At 40.1% G+C, this 23,153-nt stretch overlaps 1 protein-coding gene across 3 annotated transcripts in view; it reads left to right on the top strand.

The window, feature by feature from the left end:
• The window catches only part of WDR7 (WD repeat domain 7), a 361,817-nt gene that overhangs the window by 227,676 nt on the left and 110,988 nt on the right, over positions 1–23,153 (top strand). For all 3 annotated transcript variants that reach the window (XM_030292358.2, XM_030292360.2, XM_030292357.2), the window contains one exon: positions 21,124–21,310. In XM_030292358.2, coding sequence (XP_030148218.1) covers positions 21,124–21,310 — 187 coding nt within the window. The remainder of the gene's footprint in view (positions 1–21,123; positions 21,311–23,153) is intronic.

Raw genomic sequence — 23,153 nt, 5'->3', positions numbered from 1 at the left:
GGTTGTGTATTTTCTACTGGTCTACTTTTATCTCCTGCTATTTTCTAATGATGGGGGTCCCTGAGGTCTTTTATTTCTCTGAATGAAAGTGGAATCTGTGTGATATTATTTTTAATAATCTTCATCCTTGTTGTAAGGTGTATTTTGAGCAATGGCTAGTGAGTATCTAGGATCGTAAAAGAGTGACCAGGTGACGTGATTTTCCATTTTTTTTTTTAATTTTTTTTTTCAACGTTTTTTATTTATTTTTGGGACAGAGAGAGACAGAGCATGAACGGGGGAGGGGCAGAGAGAGAGGGAGACACAGAATCGGAAACAGGCTCCAGGCTCTGAGCCATCAGCCCAGAGCCTGACGCGGGGCTCGAACTCACGGACCGCGAGATCGTGACCTGGCTGAAGTCGGACGCTTAACCGACTGCGCCACCCAGGCGCCCCTGATTTTCCATTTTTAATAGAAACTGACTTTTGGGTCGTTCTGTCATTTTCAAGGAAAGTGCTACCGACAGTGGTAGGCCCACTGCCTTCTCACTGGTGATAAGCAGTCACTTTTTCCTATTATCCAGAAAGTAATTTATTTAAAATTTCTGATTGGGACCTTGTCTGATTCAACCTTACCATGGTTCACAACATATTTAAATTATAGCGCGCTGTCTACAGAACTCCTCTGTAACGATTCATTGTTTTCCATTTAATGTGCAGCTAATGCAGCGTTTATAAGTTAATGGGTTGATAAACTTAGAGAACTCTTTAATCTTGAATATGAAAATGAAAAGACTAATTTTTAATGCAGCATTATTTTTCAAAACCTCAGCTATTAATGAAGCTATTAATTAGAAGTGTTTTGCCCTTAATCACTTCCAGACTTGGTACACCACATTAGCCTAACTTTTTGGGCAATTATGTGTTTTTCATGGACTTTTGATTCCAAGGTACTCTGTTGATTTTACCCGGAGCATTATATTTTTGCAAAACATGCTCATGTGGAAAGTAGAGATTGGCAGTTATTCCTGCCTTTCACATGTGGAAGCGAAGATGTTCATTACTAGGAGAAAGGAATCCAGTGTGCGGAGTCTTTTGCTGTCAATTATAAAGTGACTATGTGAAGTTCATGTTTAAATGCCTTATCTCACTGAGGAAACTTTATTTTCACATATCCTTTTCTTTGGCTCTTTCCTTCAAAATTCTAGAATCTTTGTGGTGTGGTTATTTCTAGATGAATTATAAAATGTGTAAAAATTTTAACTTGTTTTATAAAACATTGAGAAGATTGGAAGGGATGAAGCAGGTTGAAATAAATATTAGAGCAAATATTCTGAGTGCATAAAATTGACAGGAAGCTATTTACAAGTAGAGTAAGAAAGTATGTAGATATTCTCACAGATATTGAAAGATAAGTATGGCTTAGAGAGCATGTAGAAGCCAGAACTTTGATGAAAAAAGACTGAAAGTTAAAATTAAGCCTAAAATCTAAGAAATACCTAAAGCAATTGAGAAACCTCTATGTTGTATTAATTCCCTTTTTGATTATAGGTAGTTTTTAGAAGGTGGTATTAGAATTTCTGTTTTGTTTCTAACTACTCTCATTTTGACGGGTTTAGAAGTACAGATGTTAGTGGCCTAAGAACATATAATCTGAAACATGCAATCTATTCTCTATTTGGTGGTAACGATGCTACTTAAGATTTTATTTATATTTGTTAAGAAATCATACAATTGCTCAAATAAAACTAATCTGATGTGGACATACCTCTGTACATAATGATTCAGAATCCAGAAGCAATTTATATATTCATATATATATATAAGATACCATAAACAAAGTAAAAAAAGCAATAAAAATAACAGTAGTGGATTAAAAGAGAGAAACACATAAATTTGTTTTGATTCAAGAGTTCAAAATGATCCTGAGGGGGAGGGTGGGGGATACCACACAAACTTCAGTGTCGCTTTTGAATGACGCAGGAGAATTAACTTATTTTGAAAATTGGTAAATAAAGGGAAATAAACATTTATCCTATGTTTTCTGTACAAATGTAACCTAGCATAATCAAATGGTTGATGAGAGAAATTCCTGTTTATAACTGTGTTCTAGCCAATAAATGAAGAAGGGATAATAGAGTATTACCGCTGTACCACCCTGATCAATTAATGGACCTGAGGAATCACTCCTATTTAATAACCCCCAAAAGGAGACAGCCAGGCATTGTATACTTCTGGATGGAAGTACATAGCAGCATTTAAGGAATAGTAAAGATAAAAATTCAAACCTGAATCTGTTCAGCCAGTTTATAGGACATACAGAGGCCAGAGGAACAGAGGAATGTAGGAATAATCAGCAGGACCCAGATTTTAGAAAATTCTGTGGGACAAAAGCACTGATTTCTTTCAGGAAAGCAGGGGTTGAGGGGCAGCCTGTAAATTGAGATTTAAGAGATGTATTTGGATTGTGATTGGAGGAGACAAATGTAGATAAGCGAAGGAAAGGAAAAAGAAGGTGAGAGGGAAGAAAGGGAGAGTTAGGGCAACAGAAAGAAAATCAATAAAATGTGAAGGCTGACTTTCTATATGATGATACGAAATCATAAGTCCCAATCTTTTAGACATATATACTGAAGTATTTGTAGATGAGATTTGCTGCAAAGTAATTCAAGCTGCTGGGGAAAGTGAGTGAGGGTACCGATGCAAACAAGATTGGCCAGGAGCTCCAAACTCTGGAAGCTGGATGATGGTTGCAACAAGCTTTACCATATTCTTCTTTGTGTACGTTTGAGATTTTACATAACAAACAAGATGTCTACCAGGGGAACTGGCTGCCCCACGAAGTGGTGAACTCCATGCCACCTGACTGCATTCTGCATCTGTAGATCTCCATGAGGCCACGAATTTAAGTTTTCATTAAGCTCATCAGGTGATCCCAAACACCAGGATTGGATACCTCTGTGCCAGACCATCTTTGAAGTCTCATCTAATTCTGAGCTTTCTAAGTCTGGTATTCCTTGGAATACCAGATGTGCTCCAGCACATGTGCTCCAGCAAGATGTGCTCCAGCAACTCAGGGACACAGTGGTTGGAGGGACTAGCAAAGCTTGGTAAATAAAGGAAAACTTGACTGAGACCTTGAAATGTAGTTAAAATGTGGATGGTGGAGTGTGAATCAAGTCCATTCATTCATTCCACAAATATTTTCAATGCCTCCTCCATGCCAGACAGTGTGCCAAATGCTTGTGATCAAAACAGTAATGATGATCAGCTTGAACGTCGTTTGTTATGGAGATCTTGTGTTACCGCAGAGGCAATGCTGGTCTTTGAGGACTGGAGCTTTGGCTTCTGAATGGGCTGTACCTCTTGCTCTTTACCATAAAGTAAGCCACACAACATCTCTGAGCCTCTGTTTTCTGACCTATGATAATGAGGTTGGACCATTCCAGCTCTTGACTTTTATAAAAATATGACAGGTGAAAATATTTTTGCGCTATAGCTTTTGCTGTGTATGTGGATGGTGTGGTCTGTGGAACTGATTTTTGTTAACCCTATCAATACCCACGAAATTTGCTTGTCACTGGGGTGGGTGAGGGTATTTTCTCTTTTTCCTGACTCTGTAATATAGTCCTGTGAACACATATTTAAGCTAGCTTAATGAGATTCTCTCCATAAACTGAAACAGGTCTGATCTTAAGCTCATTTACTGTCTGAGAACAGAATTGATCTTGCCTTCACATTTGATTCACCCTCTATAGATTTTGAGAGGAAGAAAAATAGCATTGCTAGCCTAGTTTAACTAGGCCGGAGTTACCAGGGAAAAGGCTGGAAAACCAGTGTTACAATACTTGTTTGCCCTTGTCTGTCTTCTTGTTGAGTGTTAATACATGCAGATCATTCGGATAAGCAATTCAGTGCTCCTTGAGGGCTCTGCCAGTTAAGGCGCTTCACTTTCCATACACGTTAAAATGATTAAGCGCTTGCTCGATTGTCATGAACCCAATTTATGGTTTCTGGGATTACCATCTGAGAAATAATATGGTGTGTTTCATTTGCAATATTAAATACAAAATCCTTTGCAGATATCATCTTAAGCCTGGAATATGGCATAGCCTATTATTTTTAACTAACTGTTGTGTAGAATATAATGGACAGAATAGGGGATTTCATGTCAGGTAAACCCTGTTTTAGCATTATTCACAGTACGATCTGGAATAACTTATTTAAGGTTTCTGAGATGCGGTTTTCCTCTTCTTCAAAATTGAAACTAATATATTCCTCCCAGGGCCATTTTCAGAATTAAATGAAATCCCACAGGTAAAGCATTCAGGTAAAGCATGCCACCCACCAGGCAGCAAATATAATTTCCCTTCTTCCTTCTTTCCTTCCCTTCGTTCGTTCGTTCGTTTTACTGGTTTTCCTTACTGTTTGGTAAAATGCTTTATGTTACATATTTTTAAAAGGAGTAAGTGTCCCAGTAGTTTTCTTCTTTTAAAAAAGTCCATTTTGGGGGCGCCTCTGTGGCTCATTTAAGCACCAGACTCTTGATTTGGGCACAGGTCCCGATCTCACGGTTTGTGAGTTTGAGTTCTGCATCAGGCTCTGCGCTGACAGTGCGGAGCCTGCTTGGGATTCTGTCTCCCTCTCTCTCTGCTCCTCCCCTGCTTGTGTGCTTGCACACCCTCTCTCTCTTCTGTCTCTCAAAATAAATAAGCTTTTAAACAGTCCATTTTGAAGTCTTAGGATAGTATACAAGAAAATATCTGCGACTGAGGAAAATAAGTAACAATATCTATATAATCCGGAAGATGGAGAAGAATTTATCAAGAGCCTGCCCCTAGCCTACGTGTTAGACATGATGCATGTTCTATCATTTAATATTCCTGTCAACTCAAGAAATAGGTCTTTTCTCCATCTCTTTTTATATCATTAGATGAGGAAACTAATTACCTGAGATCAAACTGTTATCACATTGTAGGTGTAGGATTAGAATCCAGATCTTCCTTCTTAGCTCTTTACTACTCTCCATGGATTTTTCAGTCACGGGAAGGCGGGGGGGTGACTTTGGCCTCCTGACTGGAAGTGGGAGGGGCAAAGTGTGGAGTGGGGTAACACATCTGAATTACGTGAGGACATTTTCTTTTTTTTTTTTTTAATGTTTTATTTATTTTTGAGACAGAGACAGAGCATGAGCAGGGGAGGGGCAGAGAGAGAGGGAGACACAGAATCCGAAGCAGTCTCCAGGCTCTGAGCTGTCAGCACAGAGCCTGACGCGGGGCTTGAACTCACGAACCGTGAGATCATGACCTGAGCCGAAGTCGGACGCTGAACCGACTGAGCCGCCCAGGTGCCCCACGTGAGGACATTTTCAAGCGATATTTATGGCACTCTGTTTCCCTCCAATTTTGCTACCCTCATTCTGTCTGTCACAGTAAGACATTTCATAATATGTCATGTTCTGCAAGTATGTTGGGAGAGAAAAAAGATTGAACACTATTGTACTGTGACATACTGCTTAGATAGGAAATTGTATAAATAATTACACCGAATTAAATCCATATATGGATGTAAAGTCTTGAAAATATTTTGACCACCTTATTTTTCTTTATTGCTCCTAGACAGTTTAGAAGTATTTGGACATTTTTATATGTTCTCAGTATAATAGAAGTAAGTACTGTAGTATGTATTTTTTTCAGGTTGCACTTAGCAGTCACTGACAATAAAATAACAGAAAAATGTATTTCTTATTTTGGTTTGCAAAATACCTCTTGGTTCATCTTTTATTGAACATGAAGACTGGTTTATAGTGCTTTTCAATCTAAATTTAATTATGTAAAAGAATTAACTAAGGAAAATTAAGCCATATATAGCTGTTTTATAAATTTATTAAAAAGCTGTATTGAGGGGGGGGAAATATGAAAACCGCACACTGCCCAATAAGGTATGAGGAAGCTAATTGCTTCCTGGCCCTCTCGAAATTACTCAGCCTGAAAAAAGAGAGCACATATTGATTTACTGTATAGTAAATGCCCCACGTCTCTCCTCCTCTAACACCCAGACACTTACCATGCACACACACCCAGCAGCAGTGCCACGGGCCTGCCTACCTGACCACTTCCACCGTCCAGCTTCCGTGATAACAGAGTCAGGATGGAACGTTTTCTTCCTTTGTAAAAGGAAATGGCGTGCAGTTGTCAAAGTGTGCAAAATGAATGGCAGCGTGGCGTTACCTTGAATGTATGTATTTGCTTTTAAGCTCAAGAGAAAGACGAGTTTCCAAAGGCAAAATACGTATTTCCTGAGAATGTGGTCTCCCTTAATCTAATCTATTTCTATGCATACACTAGTATCAGTTCATCTGTTTATATGCATTATAACATTAGAAGCAATGTCAAAACTTAGCCTATTTGACAAATTTGGGGAGGTTCTTACAAAGATGATGCAAGTTCCCGTTGTATTCTCCAGCATGTTCTTTTGCTTTATTTTGGAGATGATCCACTAATTGAGAGAATGGGCATTTTATTCATAATTTTATGTTATGTTTTAACTCCTGCGTAAGTTCTGTCCTGCTAGTTGTGACTTTTCTATAAACATTTGGTTTCCTTTTCAACATAGACTTTGAAATGCTGGTTTTGATTGTCCCAAAGCCAAGTAAAATTAGTGAGAAGTTTAAAAAAAAAAAAATCTTACAAACTGCTCCGAAGGACAATCTGTGATTATTCATGTAAATATATGTATTTTAGAAGTGCAATAACGTGTGTTTCTTTTTTGTCTTAATATAAATTATTAGCTATGATTTTTAATTGTGATCTTGGTTGCTTCGATACCTTAGGAATTCATTGTCTTATGGTATCTTGCACTTTATCTTGAAAGGGTCAGAGCATCCGTATTTGCAGAAGGAAGAGTATTTTGTTGATTAGAGTGATTTTCCTTTGTCTCATTTTTGTTACTTAATAATTGCAAAGTGTTTTTTTTTTTATTTTGCTACTTAATAATTGCTAAGTGGTACACACACACACACACACACACACACACACACACCCAAATATCTCTTTGGAAATATATTTGCCTTCTCTCTTTTTTGCCATTAATATCTATTCCTCAAAGAACTGTTTCTGCTTTTCATGACGCTCCGTTGATGCCTCTCTTGTAAGTCTACCAGCACGCCTTTCGTCCCAGGATTCGGACGCAGGTCTAGCTAGCTGCTCTAGACAGCCTGCTGTTTACTGTTGGCGAGCTCCCATTAACATAGCCACCACTCCTGGGCTGGATAATGGACTCAAAGGTTAAGAGCAGAGGATCTCAACAGCTCCAATCAGCAGGGCTTTTCCAGGGCTAATTACCTCTTTACTGCGCTGACTCTAATGTGACATGTTTATTGCCTTAACTAACAACTCATTAGCTTAGTTGATGTTTTTGTCAATATTAATTCGTTCATTTAAGCCAAGTCAAAGCTTAAACAAAGATGTCCAGACTGAGAAACGGGCAGCAGAGTGACTTTTGTTTGCTCATCTTTTTTACCTCCCTTACTCAACTTCAGTAAAAGAAATGTGTAGAAAGGAAACATTTAGAGTGTTTGCATTGAGAATGTTGGTATTTGTTGATTTGCTTGCATGTAAAGCGATTCTGAATTTATTTTTCTTCATGGTTACTCTAGCCTTCATCTCACAGTTTACTTAATATTTAGTGTCCACTGAGGACAACTATTTCTCATCTTTGACTCTGTGTCTGAAGAGCTAACATGCAGCAGTTCCTTGTTCCAGTTGAATGTCTTACTGTGGTTATTAGAAAAGAGATCAAGTACCCATGCACATGATTCTCATTTCCACTAAACTACTTACAAAATTATGTTGAGATTTATCTTGTAATGATTGCTAACTTACTTACTTAGCCTGTGTGAATTAGTTAGAAAGAGTATGCAATTATGAAGTTATCGTGAAGCATTGCAGTTTTTTGCCATACTTTTGGTTCACATTAATGGTATTTTGGGGGAAATGTCATTGTTTAAATTTCATGTAGTTTGTAATAACTAAACTCTGAAAGCCCTAGAGTAGTGCAGGTGGGTAAAATAATTGAACGTGAGCCTTTGATCGAGTAGTAAGTCAATTCCTTCGGAAAGGTACATCAGCATCTTCAGAACCCTGTAACCCATCTGGCGAGCCCCTCTCACAGGATGTTTAATGGCGTACAGATGCGCAGAAAGTGTTATGATGATTCCCGGTGAGACATGAATGAAGCCGCAGCGTTAGGGGGGTTTCATCTCTGGAAAGACCAGTCTCTGCTTTGAAGGTCAGAGACTCACTCTGATTGGTTGCTTCCTGGAGGTGATCAGGTCCAGAGAAGGCTGATAAAGCTTTCTGTGGAACGTGTTGAGAATTACATGTCATAAACCAGACATACTCCTATCTGTCTCCCATTGTCAGTATCTATAGCAGGTAACATGGACACCACATTATCAGTACTTTTAAGAAATCGCTGTTACAGGAAATAAAAATACTTTATTTTTAAATAAATAAAATTTATAATCGTATACATTCTGCACTAAATACTGTGATTATCTTTACCTTCCTGCTTTCTTGGCCACCATTTTTTCCTTTTTTTTTTCCTGAATCTGCTTCAGTCAGGCTTTTCTGACTTTAACTCTACTGAAATTTCTTCAGTAAGATAACCCGTGACTTACATGTTGCCAAAGGCAGTAAGCAATTCTTGGCTCTTGTCTCTGTCTCTTGGTAGAATATAATTCCAGCTACGTTGAAACCTGCAACTCTGCTTGTCCTTTCCTGTTTCTCCCACCTCGTTAGCCGCTGGTTCTCAGTCTTGATTCCCCCCCCCACTTCCATCCTTCGAAGGTGCCTGTGCACCTGCACTCACTCTCTAGGTATTACTTCCAGTCCCATGGCTTCAATGCATGTGTATGTGGACGATTTTGAAATTTTTATTTTTAGCCCTGGCTTCTACACCAGTCTCCAGACTCCTATATTCAACAGTTTATCTGAAATCTTCCTTCAGATGTTTGATATGTACCTCAGATTAGAAATGCCTAAAACTAAAATTTGGATTACCGCTCCTGCTTCAAAAACAAAAAAACCCTCCTCCTCTTCTGTTAACTCATTTTAATGAGTGTCACCATCATCCACATAGTTGTTCATGCCCAAATGCCTGGAATCAGTTTTACTACTTTTTTTGTTTATTTAAAAAAAATTTTTTAATGTTGATTTATTTTTGAGAGAGAGAGAGAGAGACAGAGCACGAATAGGGGAGGGGCAGAAAGAGAGGGAGACACAGAATCTGAAGCAGGCTCCAGGCTCTGAGCGGTCAGCACAGAGCCCGACACAGGGTTTGAACTCACCAACCCCAAGAGCATGACCTGAGCCGAAGTTGGCACTTTACTGACTGAGCCACCCAAGTGCCCAGTTTTACTTATTGTCTTTCCATCATATATTCACATCCAATCCCTAAATGAATCCTGTCTGCTCTATCTTCTAAAAAATTTTCTTAATCCAAAATTTACATACTTCTCTTACTCTGTCACTACTGTTCTAGTCCAAGCCATCATTATCTCTTGCTTGAACCATTGTAAGAACCTCCCAGTTGGCCTCCCTAATGTTCCCCTTTGCCTGCAACCCACCCCAGTCTATTCTGTACACAGCACACAGATACTTTCTGAATGATGGCAGGTCATGTCACTGTCCTACCCGAAACTTCCATGCATTTCTCATAACACTTAACCCCCTAGGGAAAAGGCCTGTGTGACTGATCCATCCATGGCTGCCTTTTTGATTTCATGTCCTTCCACTCTTGTCCTTATTCACTGCCGTCTAACTACTCTGGACTTTTTACTGGCCCTTAGGGATCCCTACTTACCTCAGGGCCTTTTGTGCTGTTCCCTCAGCCTGGAATGCTTCTCCCACAGATGCCCACATGCTTCTCTTTCATTTCACTTAGGTCTTTGTTCACATGTCACCTTCTACAGAGTACTTTCCTGTCGATCACTTTCTAGGCTCTTACCCTTGCTTTATTTTTCTTCACCTGACTTACTACCACTTGACATATCTATTTGTTTATTTGGTCTTTATGTCCCAGCTAGAACGTAAGCTTTGTGAGAGCATAGAATTTGTTGACCTGTGCTTAAAAACAGTGCCTGGAGGAGGGGGGCTCATTGGGTTAAGCCTTCAACTTTGGCTCAGGTCCTGATCTGAGTTTGTGACTTCGAGTCCCACATCAGGCTCTGTGCTGACAGCACAGGGCCTGGAGCCTGCTTCGGATTCTGTGTCTCCCTCTCTCTCTGCCCCTCCCCCGCTCACACTCTGCCTCTCTCTCGCTCTCAAAAATAAATAAACATTAAAATAATTTAAAAAAAAAACAGTGCCTGGGACATAACAGGCACTGGTAAATATTGGATGCATAAAGGATCACTTAGCTAGTAAGGTGCTGAAGCTAGAACTTAAACCCTGGTGTCCTTTTGCCTCTTACCCAACTGCCCACTCACTCGTTCATGCTGTTTAACCATCCTACACCTTTTGGGAACAGGACATAGAAGTATTTGGATCATTTAGTTAAAGATTCCCTAGATTAATGGATTTTTTTTTTTTTTTTACTTCTTTGGTATCATAAACATTTGCTTCTATTATTTTACTTCTTTATTGCTGACCCTCAGAGTGTCTGAAAATCAGTACTTTTTACATTTCTGAGGCAGAATAAGGTTATTTGCAATAAGTCATAACTTTCTGATTATAGGAAGGTAAGACTCCCTAATTTTAGCCTGCCATCCAAAATATGTTAAATACGAAGAGCCAACATGAGATTAAATGTCATTGTATGACACAACTTAATTTGAAATTCAGTAAAACTGAAAAAAATGAACTTTGAATCAAAGATTATTTGGATTTTATTGTCGTGTGATTATAGGACAAGAAACAGCAAATTATGTTGAAATAGGACTGTTTTTGATAAAACTGATAGTAAATTAATGAGTTCTTAAATATCTTTGTTAAACTGTCTCCTAATTTAATAGTTACTTTATGGTTTTTATTAAATGACAAGTTTTTGTGCAATATAGGATGTAAAAAGTTTAACAGTTTCTAATAACTGCATTAATACAAGGCGTGTAGTTATAGAAGTGTTTGCTAATTAGCCCATATCTATGAATACGGCACACTACATTGGAATTATTTTTAATTAAATCAAGTTTCTGTATAAAGCAAAGGAATAGAATTCCAGATGGGACTCTGCCATCCTTGTTCTTTGATGGACATTAACAAGTGGGAAAAGGCTTCCTTTACTTGGTTACACTTTGAAATAAGTGGCCAATCATTATTAATTCATTTTGCACTCATTGTAATGGCATAAATCATCATAAATTCATTTGGTTTAAAGTGCATATAATGTGTTCTCCCATAGGAGTTTCCTTGTAATTGAACTATTAATTAATGCATTTTTTTAATATGACCTTTTTTTCCCTCCTCTGTTATACAGAGCCAAGGGTGGTTAATGGCCATTTCTTCATTCATGATATTTTTTAAGTAAGAGGAGCAAGTTTGTTCTAACTAGGCCTGTTGACTGGCTGGACTGGTCTAGGAGGGGCCAGAGCCCAAGAAAACGGTCATGTGTATCAACTACCAGTGGGATACTAGTAATAATTATGAAGGTTCTACAAGAACTCTTTGAAAAATTCTCTGAAATGCTATGGTTTTGTAATAATTCCCGTAAGAAAATTTCATTCTCCCTTGATAAATATGGCATGATGCTGGCTTCTGTTGGCATTTCCAGTTCTCGAAACTCCCTGTGGCCACTGGTTTTCTGACAGCATTGGCTGCCATAAAACCCAGGTTCCCTTGGCCTGCAGCAACGAGGCACTCCATAATGGAGGTCTCCTGTCCCTTTGTCATGCAGTGTCCTTCCACAATTCCTTCCTTCAGTCCCTTCACTTATCCAGTGCTGTTTCCTTCTTCATTCAGGCTATAATGGTTGCTTAGAAGGCTTGTAAGAGCTCATTCTAGAATCTGCCTATGAGGTAGCCACAGGATTCCTGTGAGGTCTTCATGCTTCAAGGGAAGCATGGGAGGAAAAATATAGCCTCTCCTTGAAGGAAATAAAAAGTACAAATAGAAAGCTAGGGAAAAAAAAAAAAAATCAAGTTTACAACTTTTTAAGTGATTCTTTCTTATTTAGTGCTATTTCAGCCCAAATAGAAACTGCAAAAACAAAACAAAACAAAACTACTACATGATTCGTGTTCACGTCATGAATATATGTTACCAAGATCTATGGGTTGTATGAAAATAAAGGTTTGAATTTGTGTTAAAAGTGTTGTGTTGGTGTACATAACTGGCAGTTGACTGTGTGTGTGTGTGTGTGTGTGTGTGTGTAAGTGAAGAAAAGCAGCCTATCTAATAGACTGCGGAGAACTCAAGGCACCACTATTATCAGGTTGATAGAAATGAAAGAGGGGGAAAAAAGTAAAATAACATAAAAGTGTTATTTACTATCAAATGGTGCTTAAAATAATATCCAGTGTTTATTTGCTTATAGAAATATATCACTACAGGGGCACCTGGGTGGTTCAGTCAGTTAAGCGTCCGACTTCGGCTCAGGTCATGATCTCACGGTTTGTGAGTTCGAGACCTGTGTTGGGTTCTGTGCTGACAGCTTGGAGCCCAGAGCCTGCTTCAAGTTCTGTTTCTCCCTCTTTCTGCCCCTTCCTCTCTCATGCTCTGCCTGTCTCTCTCAAAAATAAATAAACGTTAAAAAAATTTTTTTTAAAGAAATATATGACCACAGTTTTTTATAGTTAATAAAGTGTTTTCATATAATAGGCATTCCATAGATGTGGGGTGTATTGACAAAGTAAATCTACATTTTGTAATAAGGATGAATAAATGCTCCAGAAGACAAATTCATTATGACCTAAGTAATAGCATTCGTGTGTGTGTGTGTGTGTGTGTGTGTGTGTGTGTGTGTGATGGCTTGTATGTTAATCTTTGAAAGAGTGGTCAGCATTAGCAGCCAGATACTACAAAAATGTTTTGAATTGGCAGTTTGCACTGGTCAATTCATGATGTGGCAATATTCATCTTGCCAAAGCATCAAGTTGGCCATGGTCTAACACTGTCAGCTTTTTAGCCACAGGTTTTGTAGGCTTGATTTTGCTCTATCTTTTCTCATTTTTAGTGTTTTGCTGTTACAGCAAAGCATAAATATTTTCTTGCAGCTTTGGTCTTATGTAGCACTTTTAAAAAACAGTAAGATTAAAGTTGGAACACTTTTTTAAAAAATGCTTGAGATAAAAAGCTTGAAATAAAATAGCTCTAATATATGAGCTATTACTACTCTTGACTGCACGACCACAGAAATCAAACCTCCAGAGGGTCTAAGTTAGTTGTGATTTATCTAATGCTGTATTTGAGCACTTTCTGCTTTTCAAAGGGGTTTATTTTGATTTGTTTTCCACTGTCTGCATTTTTAGTAGTTCATTTGTACTTTTGGCTGCATATACATGGCTGGGGCGGTGGGGGGGGTGGGCATGGTGATGGTATGCTACAAGCCGAACTCCCACTATGAAGCTGTCGCAGTATCTGTACCATTTACCTATCTTTGGGTGAGAAAAACTAGTAATTTGAAAAGTGGACGTTGAATGTGGTTCCAGAACAATGCCGAATTCTATCCTGTAACCAAGTGAATGAGGAGCCTCTGGGTACTCCCGGTTAAGAGCCAGAGACCTGTAATAGAAATCTGAGTTGGGATACTTACAGTGGAGGAAGGTGCCCAGGATAGTACATTCATCACAAATGGCATTTGTTTCCAAACTTCAGGTATCATGGGCCAGTAAAATGTCCAAAAATAAAACTTGAGAGTATATAACAGTGTTTTACATTTTTTATTTTGCTCACTAGAGCCATTAAAAACTAGTACTATCTTCATTTTTAAAAAATCTTTTATTCACCAAAAAAAGAAAAATAGTAAGAACATAATCTTAGAATAAGCACTCCTTTAAACTGAATAAATTTAGCTTTATGAAAAAGACTTACTACATTGTTTATGTTTCTGCCATTTCACCGTAGAGCCGTGGAAACTTTGCCACAGCCCAGCATAGGTTTGTAGCAGACTCTTGGAAATTTCTGATCGGTGCATAATTTTGCTGACTGTGCTGGGCACATACAGGGTAAAGTAATTCTCGGTGTGTGCCAAAACAACAATTTTTTCATGATAACTGAATGTAAAGCATGGTGTTAAGCCTTGTGCCAAACGAAAGTATTTTCAAAAAATTTCATAGAGTGCAGGGAACTCATTTAGCAGATGTTAAAAGGCAATAAAATAAAAATAAATAAGTAAATTAGATAAATTTCAGCTAATAAAATAAATGCCCAAAGATGCTATATTGTTATTTAACGTATGAGTAGTAATTGCTATGTATCTATTAAGATTTGTTTATCTTAGAGGGAAAGAGCGAGTGCGTGTTGGGGAGGGGCAGAGAGAGGGAGACAGAGGATCCATAGCAGGCTCCTTGCTGTGAGCGCAGAGCCCTGCGAGGCTCGAACTCAAGAATTGTGAGATCGTGACCTGAGCCGAAATCAAGAGTTGGCTGTTTAGCCAACTGAGCCACCCAGGCACCCCTAATTGCTAGCCACCTTCTCCAGGCGATTCTCCCCTTCCATGCGAACCGAACCCCTGTATCATTGAAGGTGGCAAAGTTGTCAGCTAATGAATTACGTTTCTTGTGCTTCCTTGAAACGAGGAGAACCGGTGTGCGGTATAATTCTGACCAGTGAAACGTAATCAGACGTTGAAAAAGAGGCTCGACTTAACTGGCACAAGTCCTTTTGCTCTTTCAGAATTCTACCACTTCCTGCCTAGAAGGTGGATGCTGTGCTAGATGTGCAGTAGACCGTTTTGTGACCATGAGGCAACTGAGTTAGAGCCGAGACAACTGCAGGCATCTTGGTGTGGCTACATTTAGCTGTTGAACCAGTGACGGCCACCTTCTGATTGTATGAGGACCAGCAGCTGAAATTATGCCTTAATTCAGAAGGAGGAGGAGATTGATCATAAGGGATATAGTTTTGAATCCATAGTTGGATAGACCATCATGAATAAAATGCTGTCGTAAAGACACAGGTTGTGTTCAGACCCGTGCACTGGCCCCATTACGCATGCATGGCCTGGGCTCCAGAGGCCTGGACTCCTTACCCAGGCCTGCAGCTAACCACTTGCCTTCTACAGTTCTCTGTTATCTCACCTGAAGCATAGGAATCGATGCCATTTTTCTAAAGTCCTTTCGATTTGAAAATTCCGTGATTCTAATTAATCCATCTGGCTGGGAATGAGTAGATAATAGGTCTTGCCCCTTTCTAATCACAACACAACCCAAATATTGATCTTTCTAAAATGAAAATCTAATCAAACCTCTCCTTGGCTTAAAACTTTCCAGTGGTCCCCCATTGTCACCAGAATAAACAGACTCCTAGCATGGCATGTGAAGCTCTTTGTAATTGGGCTCTAATAACCTGTCCTGCCTTGTGTCTCACTGTTCTGTTTCACCCACCTTGCCCTCTTTTCTCCCTTGCCCATCACCTCAACCTCTCCCTTCTCCCCCAACACAATTTCCAACCAATTAAACCCTGTGTAATCCCTTTATCTGGTTGTGTTCTCTCTCATTTCCTGGTCTTTAGACATGTTCTTCTCTGTCTTGCTATCATCCTCTCCTTTGAGTGGCTAACCACTACTTACTCTTTAGGTGTGGGTATGGAAATCCCCTTTCCCTAGAAGCCTTTTCATACCCATAAAATGGGGTTAGGTGCCCGTCTTAAGTTCTGCCTCTCTCTTTCTTTCTTTCTTTCTTGCTTTCTTGCTTTCTTGCTTTCTTTCTTTCTTTCTTTCGTTTATTTTTGAGAGAGAGAGAAGGCCCAAGTAGGGGAGGGGCAAAGAGAGGGGACAGAGGATCTGAAGTGGGCTCCACACCGACAGCTGAGAGCCTGATGTAGGGCTCGAACTCATGAACTGTGAGATCACGACCTGAGCCAGAGTCAGACACTTAACCGGCCCTAAGTTCTGTTTTGACACCTTGTCCTTATAAGTCTTCTAACACTATTCAGAATATATTCAAATTACCTGTTTGCTCACCTGTCTCCTGAACTGGAATGAACTTCCTTGAGGAAAAGAACTCAGTCTTATTTCCTTTTGTTTCCCCAGTGTTTATAGTGACACTGTAGTTATCACATAACTGAATCTTTGGATGGAGAGGCTGGGACCAAATTACAGAAAGCCTTGAATGAGTGTCAGTCTAGTTTGTTGAACTTTTTAATACTACCACTAGAGTGCCTTTTATGAGGGAATCAGTCACGATGGCAGATAACAGCTTCATTCTCCACCTTGCTTACTCAGTGAGGCACTATGGAACAGTGGAACATTTACATAAGATACATACGTATTTTTGTGCAAAATTAGATTGCATCTCATGCAGATTAAAATACATCCGTTATTGGGTACCACAGGTTTAAGGAAAATTCTGAGATATAAAAGTGAAAATTCATAATATTGTCATGAGACTTTTTCTGTCAAAAAGGAAGATACTATCAGTGTCTTAATTTTAGCTTTTTATCACCTTGGTCCATGTTGCAGAGTGGCTCTCTTATGGAATCATAGATCAGATAAACCCTCAATTACAGAATGCAATATGAGTTGGAAAAGGAATAAATTTATCTATCCCTTTTTGTTACCGTAACAACCATTTTTGAAGGCTCGTTCCTTAATATCAGAAAGAATATATGATTAGGAAATTTGAAGACTTAGGCATCCGAGATTATTCCTTCAGAACATCAGTGTCATTATTCCTGGTAGCATTAAAGTCATAAGCATCTTATTAATCAACAAGGCTAGAAATCAGAAGGTTTAACTTGAAAACTGTCTTCATCTTATTTACAGGTTTTGCTTGGAATAAATTGTCAAGACAGATGTGGAATTTTAACTTTTTCTGCCTTTATAATTCCAAAACAGGCCAAAATAATCATACTCCAGTTAATAGATTAAAAATTTTTTTTAATGTTTGTTTATTTTTGAGAGGGGGGGGAGAGAGAGAGACAGAGACAGAGTGTGAGCGGGGAGGGGCAGAGAGAGAGGGAGACAGAGAATCCGAAACAGGCTCCAGGCTCCGAGCTGTCAGCACAGAGCCCGACGCGGGGCTCCAGCTCACCAACCGCGAGATCATGACCTGAGCACAAGTCGGACACTTAACTGACTGAGCCACCCAGGTGCCCCTGTATTTAGTAGATTTAAAATGTGTGTGTTAAATAGGCCATTTTCCTCTCTCCTTCTCCTGGTGCACGCATGGCCTGCCAGACCTGTGGGGATCTTGTTTTTGTGTTACCCAGAGATGGTGATTTGAACGAAAGAAGAGATGCTGTATGAGAATTTTACTGACAAGATCACTGAATGAAATGGAAAGTGATTTACAGGAAGGGGTGACAGCTGTAGGGAGCCTGCATTTCCTGCTGACCTGGGCATCCTCACTGTGAAGGTAGATCACACTTTGCAGGGGAAGCAAATACCCTGGGGGGCCATTGCAAGGCCAGGGATGTTTGGAAGTACGCTTACTGATTCTCCCTTTTCTGTCGTTTCGTTGGAAGGTAAGTGATCACATCCTTTATGCTGTCCTTCCTACTTTGTCAGAAAAATGATGGAAAATATCAAGAAATCGTCCACTTAACGGTTTACTTTGCTCTCAGGATAAAATTGTCAGAGTGGCGAGGCAGCTGTCTCCAGAGTTCCCATACACAGGCTGCAAGAAATCAGCAAGGTCCCTAGTATTGCCAGAATCCTCCTGCCTGTAATGAATACAGAGATAGTGGAGTGCCGTTAAGGAAGATGATGATTGAAATGCTATAAAACATTGTACTTAAGAAACCTTCCTTCCCCTTCACAACATTGCTCACCAAGGATACACTTTCCGGGAGGCCTGTCCCTTATGGGGAAGCCGTGGCTGCGTGTGCTTCAGGATGTCTGCAGAGAACAGCAGTGGGGGGTTCTCTGCAGCTCTCACAACTTCCTAGAAGTAAAGAATAACAGAAAAGTGGTGGATTTCTTAACATTTTGAAATACTCTGACAGACTGGGGCCGGGAGCTGCATTAGAAAGGTACATGCAGTAAAGACAGATGTATTTACACTTTAGGTTCATAATGTGTGCAAAGTACTGTGCTTGGTGGTTTGGGAGATACAAAGTTAATGTGAAACATAGTTCTTACCCTCAAGGAGCAACAAACTTGATGCAGAAAAGGGACATGGCTTATATTGTAAAAAATACCATGTGACAAGGGATGCATAGGTGCTAGCAGAAAATAGAGACCAGTGGGCCACCTTTTTTTTTAAGGAGTTTATATTTTAATCATCCACAAAACTTGAAGCTTTACATATGGCATCTACATGGCTAAATGTGAGAGTAAAATTTGCAAATACATGTATAAATGAAGTCATGCATTTCAGGATGTTTCCTCCAGGAGGCTCTCCATATATAAGTACCTTTTCAGTTTATGGCAGGAGTTGTTAACCCAAGGCCCATGGTCTCCTTGAAATTCTTCTGCAGAATTTGGTGGCTGTGTATATGCATTGTATGTAGTTTTCTGGGGAAAAGACTGATGGTTTTCAACAGATTCTGAAAGGGTTCTGTGGCAGAAGATATTTTGAGCCAGCAATAACAAAGTGCATTCTCAGACTCTTATCTGGGCTTTACAGCTTTGTTCACTTCGTCTCATCTCCGTTGCAATCCATTCTCCTTGAACAATTGGCTAGAACAGGGGCACCTGGGTAGCTTAGTCGGTTAAGCATCTGACTCTTGGTTTCGGCTAGAACAGGGGCACCTGGGTAGCTTAGTCGGTTAAGCATCTGACTCTTGGTTTCGACTCAGGTCGTGATCTCACGGTCTATGAGATCAAGCCCCACATCGAGCTCTGTGCTGACAGCATGGAGCCTGCTTACAATTCTCTCTCGCCCTCTCTGCCTGCCCCCCACTCTTCTCTCTCTCTCTCTCTCTCTCTCTCTCTCTCTCTCTCTCTCTCTTTCAAAATAAATAAACTTAAAAAAAAACAATTGGCTACAGCATAAACATGAGTAAATGTTTTTATTTGTTGAATGCATCAAAGTTTATATGCCATGCTCTTAATTTTGAGAACAGACAAGCTGAATGTGCTATTTGTGATGAGCCCTGACTGCCGTTTGTGGAGTGCCCCCGGGTGCTGGGTGCCAGGCAGGACACCTTGCATGCCTTCATTCATTTAACACCCAGGCTCTTCGTGAAGGATAGCTATTCTTACCCCCAGTTTACAGACTAGGAAGATGAAGCTCATGAGTACTGTCCTCAGCCCTTAGTAAGACATGAAACTCTGGTGACTCCCCTGTCTGAAATCTGAAGCGTATGTACCCCTTAACCCGTCGGCTCTGCGGTGCTATGACTTGTAAACTGTTCTGTCCTTCCCCTCAAGAAACAGACAACCTCTTCTGAATTGCAGCTTGCTCTTTGCCACCCGGGTTGCAAGCTTAATGGCCATTAGGCGTATGTATACAAATCGTTAGCGTTTTCTTCAACATAAAAAAGTACATGTCAATTAAAATCTAGATCATTTCATCAGATTTCAAAGTAATATTGAACTTTTAATTTGTTTACCAAACTCGCGTGAAGAATTTACCACATACCTGGCCTCACTGTACTGGACCAGTAGAGTAGAATGTGGAGAAACGTAGATGCTTGTGGGGGAGACTTTTTACAACTACCCCTCTCCCTTCTCCATCCCTCATCCCTGCTGGTAAAGCATCACCTGTGATGAGAAGTGCGACTGACAGAAGCAGTTGACATGTGAACTCTCTTAGGTGCAGAAGAGTGATGAGTACCGCATAACATCATTTGAAGCCATCTCCAATTTGTGCAGTGCTGGGTAGGGAAAAACCTTGTTAGGAAGTTAGGGTGCCTGATATGTTTCAAAATGATACATACTTATTCATACATAATTATTATGTAACCAAAGCCCTTTAGAACATGGTATGAAATACTGTAGCCTAGCTTATTTGTTTAAAGTATGTGGCTGGGCGCTCTGGAAAGCAGTGTGGAGGTTCCTCAGAAAATTAAAAATAGACCTACCCTATGACCCAGCAATAGCACTGCTAGGAATTTATCCAAGGGATACAGGAGTACTGATGCAGAGGGGCACTTGTACCCCAATGTCTATAGCAGCACTCTCAACAATAGCCAAATTATGGAAAGAGCCTAAATGTCCATCAACTGATGAATGGATAAAGAAATTGTGGTTTATATACACAATGGAATACTACGTGGCAATGAGAAAAAATGAAATATGGCCTCTTGTAGCAACGTGGATGGAACTGGAGAGTGTGATGCTAAGTGAAATAAGCCATACAGAGAAAGACAGATACCATATGGTTTCACTCTTATGTGGATCCTGAGAAACTTAACAGAAACCCATGGGGGAGGGGAAGGAAAAAAAAAAAAAAAAGAGGTTAGAGTGGGAGAGAGCCAAAGCATAAGAGACTGTTAAAAACTGAGAACAAACTGAGGGTTGATGGGGGGTGGTAGGGACGAGAGGGTAGGTGATGGGTATTGAGGAGGGCACCTTTTGGGATGAGCACTGGGTGTTGCATGGAAACCAATTTGACAATAAATTTCATATATTGGAAAAATAAATAAATAAAAATAAATAAATAAATAAATAAATAAATAAATAAATAAATAAAGTATGTGGCTGGGGGCGCCTGGGTGGCTCAGTCGGTTAAGCATCCGACTTCGGCTCAGGTCACGATCTCGCGGTCTGTGGGTTCGAGCCCCGCGTCGGGCTCTGTGCTGACAGCTCAGAGCCTGGAGCCTGTTTCAGATTCTGTGTCTCCCTCTTTCTCTGACCCTCCCCTGTTCATGCTCTCTCTCTCTGTCTCAAAAGTAAATAAAGGTTAAAAAGGTAAAAAATAAAAATAAAGTATGTGGCTGAAGAAACTGTAAACTTGGGGTCTTTTAATAATCTTAATGTTCAAAACCCCTTTTCAGTTAAAAAAAAAATCCAACATGGTTTACATTTTGAAAATACGCTTCAAAGAAAACATCACCAAAGTAAAATTTCTCTATTGCTCTGTCTTTTATTTTGTAATTTCAGGTAAGGCGCTGACATTTCTACTGTTGCAGCCCCCGAGCCCCAAACTGCCCCCCCACAGCACGATCCGAAGAACAGCCATTGATCTGATTGGCCGTGGCTTCACAGTCTGGGAGCCTTACATGGACGTGTCTGCAGTCCTCATGGGGCTTCTCGAACTTTGTGCTGATGCCGAGAAACAGCTTGCCAAGTACGTGCTCAATCCCAGTTAATACGGACGGGTTTTGTTTGTGTTTTGTTGGTTGGTGTTTCGTTTGTTTATTTCTGTTGGAGGTCATTGATGGCCCTTGATAGAGTGTGCATTTTTAAAACAATAGACAAACATCTCTGTATATGAAATTTTGGTTATAGACCATGAAAGGGAAGTATATTTCTATAATTTGGGCACAGTTGGGATTTAGCATTGATTGATTGATCTATGACATAGTTTTTCAATTATGCTTATTGGGCCTTTTATATATAACACTACATATTATTATTTAGTAGTAGTGTAAACATGTCACTTAGAAGGAAAATTATATTTATACTTGCTCAGAAATATTTTACTTATCATAGAATACGTGGACATAGTTTGGGGAGTTACCCTTCATACTCACAGTGATTTTTTAAAATAAAATTTATTTATGGGCACCTGGGTGGCTCAGCAGGTTCAAGTCATGATCTTGTGGTTCGTGGGTTCAGGCCCTGCATCGGGTTCTGTGCTGACAGCTCAGAGCCTGGGGCCTGCTTCGGATTCTGTCTCCCTCTCTCTCTACCCCTTGCCCACTCGTGTGCACGTGCATGTGCACTCTCTTTCTCTTTCTCTCTCTCTCTCTCAAAAATAAATATTAAAATTTTTTTAAAAAAATAAAGTGTATTTATTTATTGAGAGAGAGAGAGCACATGTGAGTGGGGAAGAGGCAGAGAGAGGGAGAAAGAGAGGATCCCAAGCAGGCTCCCTGCTGTCAGCACAGAGCCCAACATGGTACTCTATTTCATGAACTGTGAGATCATGAGCTGAGCCAAAATCAAGAGTCGGACACTTAACTGACTGAACCACCCAGGTGCCCCTCATAGTGATTTTTAAAATCACACTTTTTAAGGCTTCCCTTGCCCACAGGATATGACTGGCCATAGGAGGTTGCAGAGATGAGGGTCCCGGGAAAGGCAGATGAGTTGAGGGAACCACTAAAATCAAATCAGTAGGAAACCGTTGGTAACCAAGTGGCCAAGAATGATGGGAAGGGGTTTGGGGGTGGTGATAGAGGTTCATCTTGACTAATTCCCCAGAGGAAGGTTTTTGTTTTTGTTTCTTTTTAGTGTAGCCATCTTAGCTGGTGGGAATTCCTAGTTAGGAATCCTTGAACTGGCCCAGGTGCCTCTCTAAATGCAAATGTTATCACCTCTTTGATTTTTCTCAATGGGCATTTCATTCTTATCTTTGTTAACCTTGGAAACATCTAGAAATCTCTGCCCTTTTCATCATGGTTGTCTTTCTCATAGCCCACGGTTTCCTTATGACCCAGCGTGGCTTTGGCCTGTAGTCTTTCTGCGGGCTGCACTAGGCTCGGGAAGTGGAGACCGAAGAAGCTAGTAGAGGCTGGACTGTGGCTTTGCCTGCAGATTGGGTATTCCTGGCCCCGAGTCCCAAGATGGGTTGGTAGGAGAAGGAATTTATTCTAGTTTAGGCAACTGTACCCCCCCCAACTTCCTGTCATACAACCACACTTCTAAACATCACCTCTGTGTCTCCCTAGCTGTACGCTCTTCAGTAGGTCACTTCACCTCTTACCTCGGTTCCGTCTACAAGTTGGGGCTAGGTAAGCACCTGCCTCATAAGGTTGATATTAAATGTGTTTGTATTTGCAGAGTGCTTAAAAGAGTACTTAGCACATGTTAAAAGGTTGAATGGATGTTCCCAACAGGTGGTAGTGTCAGTGGTGACGCCATCCATTGTCGTTGTTTCAGTGTTCCACAGACCAAGAGCAGCTCATTTCTAGAATGAATCATTGACATAATGGCAGCCAGCATAGGTTTTGGATACAGGAGGCCTG

The sequence above is a fragment of the Lynx canadensis genome, chromosome D3 (assembly GCF_007474595.2).
Source record: "Lynx canadensis isolate LIC74 chromosome D3, mLynCan4.pri.v2, whole genome shotgun sequence".
Lineage (NCBI taxonomy): Eukaryota > Metazoa > Chordata > Mammalia > Carnivora > Felidae > Lynx > Lynx canadensis.
Note: the sequence above shows the minus strand (reverse complement) of the source record. Positions and strands in the feature narration are given on the sequence as shown.